This window comes from Rhamphochromis sp. 'chilingali' (assembly GCF_963969265.1).
Source record: "Rhamphochromis sp. 'chilingali' genome assembly, chromosome: 11".
NCBI classification, from domain to species: Eukaryota; Metazoa; Chordata; class Actinopteri; order Cichliformes; family Cichlidae; genus Rhamphochromis; species Rhamphochromis sp. 'chilingali'.
Genome location: NC_137938.1, coordinates 38,055,977 through 38,068,721, shown reverse-complemented (window position 1 = coordinate 38,068,721; position 12,745 = coordinate 38,055,977). Strand labels below are relative to the sequence as shown.

Here is a 12,745-nt window from a genome sequence, read left to right as displayed (position 1 = left end):
GCGCCTCGGAGTCATCCCCGGTCCTCCCAAAAAGTCCAAAATTTCCAGGTTTTTTTCAGCGTTGGGAAAAACTCTGTGAAAACCCTTCAGGTGGTTCACTAAAGCCAGAGATGATTGAAATGACCATCCTGGCTTTTCCCCGCCGCCCTGCTTCTTTTAACATCTTGAAGCAGAATTTTAGCACCAAATCCAAATTCTAACAACTGTAGTTCACGCCATCTCGTCTCCTTTTTGATTTCCATCCCCCCCAACCGGTCGCAGCGGATGGCCGTCCCTTTTGAGCCCGGTTCCGTTGGAAGTTTCTTCCTGTTAAAAGGGAGTTTTTCTTCCCCACAGTCGCCTCGTGCTTGCTCAGAGGGGGATCGTTTGATTGTTGGGGTTCTCTGTAGTACTGTAGGGTTTTGACCTTACAGTACAAACAGGGAGGAGACTTTGTGATTTGGTGCTTGATTATGCAAAATATCTAATTCGGCATAAAATAAAAATTTAAAATAATTAAAAATACATTCCAACTTTGTTTGTGTTCTTCTTCTGTTGTCAAATATGTAGAAAGTGTTGCACGTGTGATTTTAGTCATTTAGCATCAACATGTAGCCAACATGTGTCTGTTTGTGATCCTGCTGCATCTGTTTTTGTCTGATTTGTGTCTTACTTTAGTCAATTTACATCTATTTTGTGGCCCAAATGTGTGGATCCTGTGTGACATTGCTCTGTTTTGTCTTAATGCTTCACTTTGGTTGTTGATGTTTGTGCTCATTTTGATTCTAGATGTAGACCTGCCATCTGAAAATTAGCACCTCGCCCACTTGGAGCATCTGTTCTTTAGTCCAGGGGTTACACATTTTTTCTTTCAAAAAGGGGAAATACCTCGGTTACTTTACTACTGACCACAGAAACGATGACATATACAGACAAAGATGTAAGCTCTATGTGCAGGCAAATACTGTTTGACACAAATTCAGCTTTTGTTTAAGTGATTTTGTTGATTTATGTTTGTTGCATACCGTTATATACTGCCCCCTTGTGGTCAGGAGACCTAGAGGGGGTAGTGCCAGCCAGATGTTTGTAGCTGTGGGTGTTTGGACTTTTAAAGCACTTTGAAGAAAGTTAATGTTCACTTTTAGAGAACGACTGGATGGCTCTAGTAACAGAGTCATTTTAGCGCTCACAGATCCGACAGTGAGTGGTTCCTGTTACTCATGCAGTCTGAGGAAGCAGCGGTTGAAGTGTTTGTGTATTTATTGATTTCTTTTAAGTCACTGTGTATTTGATGTACATTATGGTTTATAAGTCCTGTCAGCCCTGTGCTGAGAGGGCTGTGCTCATCCATCCGTCCTGTTCTAATAAAGCCAAATTTCAGGAACACCTTCTTTAGATCTGTTCAGTTTTATTTAGAGATGGACCGATCCGACATGACGTATGGGAATCGGTCCGATACTGACCTAAATTACTGGATCGGACATCGGAGAGAAATAAAAAAATGTAATCCGATCCATTAAATATAATGAAAGTACCTCACAAAACTTGCGACATGGCGTAACTCGGAGCACGTCGGAGCAGTATGTGTCACGTGATAGAGCGGCTGTAGCGTGCGAGACCTGACGGCGGTCTGGTTGAGCATTTGGAGTTAGGGCGATTTTAGCCCATTTTTGGGGGTGCTGAAGCATTAATGATATATTTTTATGTGGTTCAGCCACAGCTCTGCTAAAACCTCAGCCAGTAACAGGTCGGCCAACGTTTGGACCGTCCAGTTGTCTGCATGACTGCTGCAGTACGTGCATCACATGTGTTCACTATCAGAAAGAGCCAAACAGCCCTGGTGGAGCGAGCAGCTGTAAAGAGAAGCAGATGCTCTGTTTCTAAAAGTGTTTTAAGCTTGTTTCAAAGATTCTGTACAGCAGCTTTAAATGTTCTCCAAAAGCACACAGACACTTATCAGTGTTTCTCACACTTGTTACAGTGTGGACCACCTGATAAAAGGTCAAGCTCTCCTAAGTACCACCATGAAAGCATGAAAGTCATAATTCTTACAACACAAAATTAGTTTTACTAAATGAGTAAAATTAGCATCTGCAGTAAAGATGTTTTCATACATTTTATTCATTCTACCACAGCAAAGTTGCCTCTATTTTTATAGTTTTTATTAATATTTTGAAATAATTTATTTGTAAAAATGTATTCTGTTTTTTTATGTATCTGTATTATACTGTTTACTTCTTACTCACTATGAGCATCGTTCATTATTCTCCCAGTAATTAAGGTTAGCACATGTATTTTTCTATTCCAATCCATTCTTCTTTAGCAGCATTTAAATAACCTTTATCAGATTTGATGGTTTTGTTACAGACTTTTCAAAAAAGTGTTTTTCTTTTCTTTCACAAATGTGGATTAAATTGTGTTCAAATGTGCAAAACAGTGATGTCATGTTTTGTGACGAGGACCCAGGCACAGAGAGACTTGATGAATTTAAGAATCTTATGATTTAATAAAGAAATTTGCAGACTTGCACAGAGATGGTAAAATTATGATGACTGATAATGGAGACGAAGACAACAGACGATGAGGACAGGGAGGAACGGGTTTAAATGCACCAAGGAGACATTCAGAGACAACTCGGGACAACTGGAGACATTTAAGGATGCAGGGACTGACAGAGACGGGGAAGACGGGGAAGACGTCTCATCGTGACGAGTAAAGTTGATCTTGCCTGGCTGGGCAGCTGTCTGGGTGTTCAGCACCCCCAAAGCTCTGATCCTAGAATCGCCCCTGATTTGGAGCCTCGCTACCAACCCGGCATTTCATCTCCGACAAAGTTATCGCAGAGAGAAGTAAAGCAAGTGTGTAAGTTCATCTCTGAATGTTTGTAAAGCATTCCCACGTTAAGCTTAACTGATATATGGAGCGACTGCCTCCCCCTCCCTCTCCTGTTGCTGCTTCAATCATGATCAATGATCAGCTGATCGTCTCTCTTGTTTGTTTTTGGCCCACTTTGCACCAGAAAGAGGAAACCAGCGGCTGAACAACAGCAGCACGTTTAAGCTTGATAAGCTGCTGTTAGAATTTATTTAATATTACTTTCTACACCAGGATCCTTTTCTACGCAGCTGACGTAACTGTGCAGGGGCGGGTCTAGTATGGTTTAGCCAGGGGGGCCGATAGGGCAGTAACAGGGAAAAGGGGCACAAAGACATACTTTTCTTTCTTACTCTCATTTAAAATGTCTAGCTTTTAATAAATAATTATCTGAATCTGACACCCAAAGTAAAATGTATAGTATATATATATAATGTATAGTGGGGATCGGTGTTCTTACGCCCATTTGCTGGGAGTAAGGGCGCCCTCCGTTTGCAAGGTGCGCCTGCTGCTTGCGGCACAGGGAGGAGAGGGCGGGGCGACAGGGGATTCTCTGGTGGCTGGAGCAGCATCTAATAACCAACTCACAAAATAAAACAAAATAAAAACAAAACAACAAACATGAAAACACCAGACATCATGATGCAGACTTATAATTTGCACCGATGTTTTTTCAAAATTCTTTGAAGTGAGCGCGAGAGCCCTCGGTGCGCCTGCTCGCTGCTGAAGTCAAAGTAAACTTTATTGTCATCTCCGCTACAGACAGTCCAGCATATAGAGACGAGATGACGAGGCTCCAACTACAGTAGTGCAAGGAAACAAACAATAAACATAAGAACAGTAAGAAAATAAATATACACTTTAGGACTCGGGGTAAAGGATCAATGACAATTTATAATTTATAGTTTGATGATTTAAAGTCTCACACACAACCTGTCAAAAGGGGAGGGGCCAGCTGCTTCCAAGTAGAGCACATTTCATTCATAATGATGTAAATCCAAATCCATTATGTATTCATGATTTGAATCCTGGGTTGTGTGAAATCCCAGAAATGCGTCTTAGACAAAGTGAATCTGTGAACTAAGGTGTAGGTGTGTTAGATCATGTTGTGGTGATCCTCGGGTTGAGGGATGGGTGTTCATACTGGAGTGCAAAATTAAAACCAATGGAAGATGGACAAGAAAAGTTCAAAGCCATCAGGTGCTCAGTTTAGAAAAAGAGAAAAGAAGAGGAGGAGAAACGAGCAAAAGATGCAGGTAAGCAGATGTGTGATTGGATGATGGCAGCTCATCCTGAAACAATCAGAATCAGAATACTTTATTAATCCCTGAGGAAATGATGTGCGTTACAGTTGCTCCAAGAAGAAATGGTAAAAATAGTAACAGTAACAAACTAAACTCCAAACAACACATTATGTTACAGATTTTAATATTAATTAGTGATTGTCAGTTGTTGATTTGTCCTGTTCTCATACAATGCATACTCTCTCTCTCTTCATGTGTGTGTGTGTTTGTGTTTCTCTGGTGAATTTCGACAACAGTTTTATGTTAATGTACAATCCTTAATATGTTTTATGTGTCTGTTTGTGTGTGTGTGTGTGTGTGTGTGGGGGGGGGGGGGGGGGGGGGGGGTTCGCCCGGGGCGCCAAACAGGCTAGGACCGCCACTGGAGAGAACAAGCAGGTGTCACAATAAGATGCCGCACGAATCATTGGTGTCAGTGAAGAAAATGAGTTTGTGGCCACGAGACAGAGAACAGCACAGGGACAAAGCTGCAGGCCTGACAGCAGGACGTGCATCACTGCTCCTGTTTCCACCTGGAGACAGTGTTTGCCCTGCAGCCTTTGTCACATTCATTAGTGCCCTCACTGACACACAACACACTCCCAACACACTCCCAACACACTAAACATCACAAATCCCGCCCTCTCTCTCTCTTCCTAAACAATTTCTTGCAGCACAAACGTATCGATAGAATTCAGAGAAAAGCATCGCTTATATATTTTTTTATTCTAATAAAATAAAATGTGAAAACTGACGTATAGTTTGAAGGTCTTTCAACACAGCTTGTTGCTTTGTCAGCTTAAATGCTACTGACAGCAAGAAGTAACAGTATGCAATATATTCAGTTTGTGTCGCCTCAGCTTCATGTGACCACAGAGGAAGCAGCAGATTGGTCGCAGGAAGTAAACAAGGTGAGAACACCTGGTGAGAGCTCCTGACGTAAGCTCCTCCCCTGCATTTGTCAGTGCGCCTGCGCGTTCGTTGTTTTTAGTTTCCATGGAAACACGGAAGTCCGCCATCCAGAGTTGCTGCAGGTAAACAACACAACAAATCAAATCAAATCAAATCAAATCACTTTTATTGTCACATCACATGTGCAGGCACACTGGCACAGCACATGCGAGTGAAATTCTTGTGTGCGAGCCCCACAAGCAACAGAGATGTGCAAACACAACAACACAAACGAGCAACAAATCATCGCTCCAGTTTATTTACCTGGTTAAATGGTTCATTTAAAAACCCAAATATCGCGAGATGACGCGGCAGCTTTTCCGCTACTCGAGATCCTCAGAACTTCACTATCGGACACTTTTAGCTCTTTTTCTCCTTTTTTCGTCTCCGCCGTCGGTTTTACGGGAACAAACGAGCTGATTAAAGCAGCGGATACAAACAGCTGATAAGCTTCCGGTTGTCGTATCCTCCACCCGCGCATGCTCTAAGCTCGAGAAAACAGTTGTTTAAAAAGACATGATACTGGTACCCGAGTTCCATTAACGGACAAAGCGATTGAGTGTGTGCATTTATGGGTCCGGTCACATTTTCAAAATAAAACCAATTTCCTGAAATGTTTTCAAAATAAAATAACTCCTCTGATGAAAGCCTTAACAGTTTTCTGCTTCACTTCTCTCACTCTGGGATGGATTTGATTGTTTCTTAGACTTTTTTGGTTTCTTCTTCTTTTCAGAATGAAAGAAATACCACATCTGTGATTTTATTTTACTCTGTCTTTAGAAATTAATCTATGATCCCCTCTGTGAATCGCTACCTTATCATGGTGGAGGGTTTTGTGTATCCCAGGAATCCCAGGGGCTATGTTGTCAAATGACAAATTGGTCCTGGGTGAAGGACCAGACAAAGAGCTATTCAGAAACCCTCATGAGTGAAAAGCCTAGGAAACAGTTCAACGTGTCTGAGATAGGGTTGCCGGGGTCCCGCCCTGGAGCCAGGCAGGAAAGGACTTGGGCTCACAATCCTGTAGGCCCACCACCCTCAGAAGGTGGCTTAGGGGTTGCATGCAGTGTGCTGGGTGGCGACCAAGGGTGGAGATCCTGGTAGACCAATGCCCGGCTATCGAGACATGAAACGTCACCTGTCTGGTGTGGAAGGAGCGTGAGCTTATGCGTGAGGTTGAGAGGTTTCAACCAGATGCAGTGGGTTGGATCAGGTGGCCAAGGAGGATGTTGGATAGACCCAATGTGCCTAAATGTATACTGAGGGTACACTGGAAATGCCTAGCAGAGCCCACAGTCCGGGAGACTCCCATCCCTGGCAGAGAGTTGACAGCATTCCAAGGGAAACACTGAGTTTGAATGCACCATGTTCAGCCCCGCCATTGCTGAAGCTGCTGCACTGAGCTGGGGCTGCAAGGTGGTTGGTGCCTGTCATGGTGCTAACCACAGAAGATGGTGGACATCAGAGGTAAAAGGAACCATCGTGCTAAAGAAGGAGTCTTATCAGGCTTGGTTAGCCTGTGGGACTTTGGATGCAGCTGATAACCATCAGGCGACTCGGGAGGGGAAAGCGGTGCTCTACCTGCACTGTGTATATTGCGGCTGTAGCGTTACTGATTACGACTGAGGATATTGTCGGGCGGTGGAAGGAACATGACACGTATTTCGTCCTGGTCGTGGAACACTGGACCAGTGAATTACTGTGGAGGGCCAGTGTGAACACACAGACGTAATACATGGATATCATTTTCCCATTCGGGGAAGTCGAACTGCGCTTTTAGTGACTCTGAGCTCTCCGTCGCCTCTTCTTATTCCACAGGTGAGCTGACAGGATGCCTCAGTTCCAGGAGGTGGCAGCCGGCCAACCTTTGACCCCCGGAGGCGGTGGTCTGGTCGCTAAGCGATACAGCATCCTGCAGAATCTGGGCTGAGGAAGTTTTGGTTCGGTTTTTCTGGTTCAGGATGCCAAAGCTGCAGATGGAGAGAAGCTGTGAGTAGCTTTGAATCATCTTGTTGGCATCTGGATGTTTTTGCTGCTTTTTAATCCCAATTAGATTTGATTGTTGGATAAAAAAAATTACATTTATTTAACACGTTTCAATAAATACATACATATATATGCTTTAGTGTAGAAAATAGGTTACATAGAGAACATATTTAGAGTAATAAGTAAAATTAGTGATAAAGGCACATTAAGACAAACAAAATGAATTTAAAAATGAGTAAAAACATAAAAACTGTGAAAGTGTGAAAGTGTTTACGATCTATTTATAAACGTTTGCTTCCTCTTGAGTGGATTTGTAAATGTTTGATGGTAATATTTGGAACGTTTGGACTTTTGCTGATGGAGGCCTCGCACTCGAGCTCAGAGGACACAGAGCAGTGCTGAAGCTGCAGGACAGAAACAGTTCTGCAGACGGACACTAGATGGCGATATTGGCTTGTACATGCTTGCACTGTAGCTCCTTCAGCAGATGTGCTACAGTCTTTGAGCAGTAAAATCAATCAGGCTGATTAGTGATCAGAGATCACCCACCTGTTCAGCTCCTGCCACCGAGCAGCTTTAACTGAACTTCGTCTAAGCTCACTCAGACTCTTCAGACGCTGTGCTGTGGCTCGAGTGGCAGTGCAAGGTGGAGGATTTGGAGGTCTGTTTCCAGGCTCGTGGGACGTAGAGCATCCGCTCTGTGGGGAAGGAGGCTCAGAGGTCAGACTGGTCTGAGGCAGAAAAAGGAAGAGCATTTTTTTACTTCATCAATTTGCAACAAATATTTAAAACATGAAACTTTGATGCTGATAAACTGAAAATATTTCCATAAAACTGAATAACAGAAGAATTACAACAATAGGAAACACGAGTCATTTTTACATTATTACTCTGTCAAATTTCAGCTTTTACTGAAAATCACCTTTAGTTACTGACAGTGTTGGCTTCACGTAATGAAGCCGTTTGTGTGATTACAGACAGAGTCAAACAAAAGGTAGGTGTTTTATTTTTGGAGAATTATGAACTGGATCTTTGGACCTTGTTTGTGCTGTTTGAGCCTTTTGGAGCATTTTTAATTTGATTATATCGTACTGGCAGAACTCAGAGGCCCTGACTCTCTGAGGGTTCAGTGCCTACGCTGGATTCCTGGTTTGAGACTGGGAGAAGATGCAAACCCACCCTCGGTATTTGACAAGCTGATGTACGGCTAGTGCTGGTTCCAAACTGGGATAATTGCATCAGAAACAGCATCTGGGGGAAAATCTATGCCAAATCAAACACGTGGATCAATCTGCTGTGGCGACCGCGGGGAAATAAGGGCGCTGATGAAAGTTCTTCCATGAGGGACCATGAAACTGCTCAGGTGTATGCTCTGTATCACCAAAGCTTAGTTTTATGTACTGGCTATTAAAAAAGAGCAAAAAAGAATTGTGCACATCATGAGTTTTGCGCTGTCGTCCTCACCCTTGGGATTTTATCTCTTCTTCGCTGCTTTCAGCTCTTCTTCCTGCTCTCATGCTTTGTTTCCTCCTGTTTGTGCGAGGAACCTGTCTGTGGATGTTAGCAGAGACGGTGAGTCAGCTGACGGTACACTCATTCACGTCTGTGTGGAGCGAGCTCGGCGAACAGAGCCGCCTCCTTCCCGTCACACAGAGCTCAGTGGGATTGCACTGCGGCTCGTTGCTTTGAGGCTGCGAAATAGTTCCAGCAGAAGAAGATGTGAGAACATGAACTGGTCTCACTGGTTTCCTTCAGCTGCTTGTCGTCATCACAAAGATTTTCTTTGTGTGCGAGTTCAACAGCGGTGAGCTGTCAGTCGTAAATGCGACTTTGAACAAACGCATAATTAAATACATCACAGATAAGAAGAGACACCAAACCTGTGCTCGGGATGCATTCAGCAGCTGGTGACTGCGAGCCTTTCATGAGCTGAACGTAGCATCTCTGTCCTTTCTGTCCGAGCTGAAGCGGCTCTGATTCACAGAGAGTCAATCTGACGTCTTCTTCTTTCATGTGCACTTAACGTGGCCGGACTCTTTAATAAAAAACACACTTATGCGTGTCAGACATTCATTTATGAAATGATCAAAATCGAGTAACATCTGTTATTAAAGCGTACCTTATCCATGGACCAGCTTTGGATGATTGAGTGTTTAAAACAGTTCCTATCCTTGTTATAGTGCACGATTCATCTCGAAACAAGTCATTTTAGCTCCTGTTGTTCGCTCCCCTCCCTAAAAATATGCTTTACTGTGACTGGTCAATTACTGGAAGCCTGCTGAGGGGCAGCACCCAGTTCTTCTGAGCTCTAACAAAGAAAAAACTTCCATTCCAAAGACTTCCTGCTTCATGATGTTGATAATGAGTGGAGCCCAAAAATGTCATTTTCACGTGACAAACATTGTTAACATTTGGCTCCCTCGTTTTATTATTAGAAAGAACTGATCAAATAAGGATGAGAGCACGGAGTAACGAACTTGCTAATACTAGCAGACTTTGTTAGTGACTTCTAGCCGTCAGCCTTGTGCATGTGTGCGTGCAGATACTTGCAAACTTGTGCTAACTCAATAAAATGGGAGAATTTCTATCAGAAAGCTGGAGCATGGACGTCTTTGGTAGCGTGTTTGTACAGTTAACCACACAGCAGGGATTTCATTGGACAATTATATTAAATACTTTCAATTGCAGAACAAAGAGAAGCCCAGCAGGCAGGTAGGAGCTGCCTGCCCTCCATCCATCTGTCAGTCAAAGAGACCTCGCCCTTTTTGAGATGGCCACGCCTCCCCGAGTCTGGTTCTGCTGGAGCTTTCTTCCTGTTGAAAGGGAGTTTATCCTTTCCATTGTCACCAAGTGTTTGCTCAGAAGGGGGTGTCTGAATTTTGGGGTTTTCTCTATATTATTGTAGGCTGCTTATCTTACAATATAAATCAGCCTGAGGTGATTACTGTTGTGATTTGGTGCTATGGAAATAAAACTGGGTCGACTGTTGGCCTGAAGTGTCCCAGGACAGGAGGACCAGGGGGGATGAATGCTGTGTTAGCCTGCATGGATCGCTTGCAGCTGCAGTATTAGAGGAAGTTTAGGATTCAGAGATGTAATCAAGAGTAAAGTTTTTCTGACTATGCTGAAATACTTCTAATCACACCTTATTATTTGTGCTGTGCTGATGTAGAGATCTGAGGTCCTTATTAATCAGCTCAGATGGAGACACTCACAGGAAATACCTGACACAAGTACTGATAACATATCTCTTCTATCTCTGTCCTATCTGCGTCTACACACACACACACACACACACACACACACACACACACACACACACACACACACACACACACACACACTCACGCCTTCATCATCAAGTTGACGTTACAGTCGTGTACATTCATCATCAGGAGGATAACCTTAAACCCAGTCTTCATCCCAAGATGCACCTGCACTTATACAGATTCGCTCTTTGTCCCCAAAACGAGACGTGCTCCCACAATGTGTCCAACAGATTTAAGTCCCCACAGACTCTGTGATACAAGTACAAACAAACACGCGCACTCTTCAGTCCAGCCAGGGAGGATGACAGCATGCTCAGGCAGTTTTACAGCAGGACGAGGACCTGAGAAATCCTCACCGCCTTCATGTTTATCACGTCTCTGACTCCTCACCTCAGTGACTGAACACATGAATGGTCGAGTGGGCGACACACACAGGGATGCAGCATGCTGTCCTTCCAGCACATCTTTCTGTCATCTCCAAACCAGAATCCAACGGCCAAAACTCAGCAGCAGAGTGCGTTTTGTGTCTGTGGTCAAATGTCCATGTTTGTGAGGACGGGTCATCGTGTTAGACCTTCTAAGGACTTTATCTCTGGTCACTTTGGGACTCAAAGGACTGTTTGTGGGTTTGGATCAGATCAGGTTAGAATCAGATTTACATTAAAGTGACAGGAAAGACTTTTTTAGAAAATTGTTTCTTTTCAGGAAGAGAAACTTCCTGTGAGAAAGTGGACAAACGCTGAGACTGGTCACATGTTTACATCCACTCGTAATGGGCATGAATGTCATGGTAAATTTACGCTTTTAATGATTTCTTTGAACATTTATTTTCCTTTGCTGGAATCTTTACAAGAATTGATTTTTAAAAAATAAATGTTTCATTATTTTGGATTTTCTCTGAAGCAAACGGGGTCAGAGTGAACGTACAGCCAATATTTGTTTAAACGTTCATTAGGAAGCTGCACCTTGACCAGACTTCTGTCGGGGTTTTGTCCACCTTCTCAGCAGAATTATCACGGTCTGTGTGCGGCAGGCAGGACCCAAGTGCAGGACTCAAGACGGCCAACGTAAACTCAGCTTTATTTGCCGGACGGCAAACAAACAGAAAACTAACTAGACTGGAATCATAACAAGGCGTCTCCAGCAGCCAGAACACAGACAGATATGAGGGTACAACATGACAGAGGGCGAGCAAAACACAGGGTTAAATAGACACCAGAGTAATCAGGGAACGGGAGACAGGAGGGGCACACAGCTGGGAGAACTTAGACCGAACGAGACAAGGGAAGCAAAAGCAGACACACTGCAAACAGGACAGGAAGTATCAAAATAAAACAGGAAACACAACAGGAAGAGGCATGGACTTGACACCGATCAAAGGGAACACAGAAACAAAACGTAAGAACTAAAATCCCAGAACAAAGAACTACTAGAGCTAGAAACACAGAACCATAAACCAAAAGACTAAACACTGTCACTGACCAGGACCGTGACACGAATTGGTCAGGTTCATTTAAAGATGATTGTTCCCTGGTACAGATTCGGCTTTTAAGTGTAGTTGTAACAGCGTGGAGGTCGGGGAGGACCATGTATTGTTAGCCTGATTCCAAAACCTCTTCTGATGTGTGTTTGAATACGGCTGAATTAAGATTTGTGGCCTACACTCAAAACTCAGGTCTGTGCCGAGAAACCAGCTCAGTGTGCTTATGTATGCAGACAGAATTATGCTTGTTGTTGTTGTTAGTGGGGCTGTATGTACATGTTGATGCTGTGTGGAGAAGAGAAATCTAAACGAATTTCATATTTGTGTACCAAATTCCTGCTTTTTAAAATCGTGTAAGCTGTACAGTCATTCCAGTCCAGGAAAAGAACAGATTAAAGAAAATGATTAAAAAGCCAAAATGACCACGACATTCGTGCCCATGAAGATGATTCGTTCCTGTTAGAAGGGAGTTTTTCCTTCCCGCCGTCACCACCAACACTGGGTTCTCTCTGTGTTATTAAAGGGTCCGTACCTTCCACCATAAAGAGCTTTGAGGCGAGTGTTGTTGTGATTTGGTGCTATATGAATAAAATTGAATTATTGCTGTGATGAGTGTGGAGCTGTTAATATTTGTGCCCTCAGATGTCCATAGACCTTTGGTGCTGTTGCATGTTTACTCTCACACATTTGAGCTCATAGCTCTCAGCTGTTTTTGGATCAATCTGGAGTGTGCTGCTCAATCTCAGGTGCCGCCCCCCACGCCGCCTCCTGCTTATGCTCCTCTTTGTCCTTGTTATCTCCTGAAAGTCCTTCTAATAAAGGCTAGCTGCAGCCCCCAATCCATCTTCTGCCCTCAGCTGTTGTCAGCGGTTCACGGTGTTTAGCTGGAGGTGTTGTCCAGGGACATGCTCACAATGAAG

At 43.6% G+C, this 12,745-nt stretch overlaps 1 protein-coding gene across 1 annotated transcript in view; it reads left to right on the top strand.

Moving 5' to 3' along the window:
- Positions 1–6,918: 6,918 nt before the first annotated feature.
- The window catches only part of nek11 (NIMA-related kinase 11), a gene marked incomplete at its 5' end in the record, with an annotated part of 62,840 nt that continues 57,013 nt past the window's right edge, over positions 6,919–12,745 (top strand). The window contains 2 exon segments of the mRNA XM_080896874.1: positions 6,919–7,014; positions 7,018–7,076. Of these exon segments, the coding sequence (XP_080753000.1) occupies positions 6,919–7,014; positions 7,018–7,076 (155 nt within the window).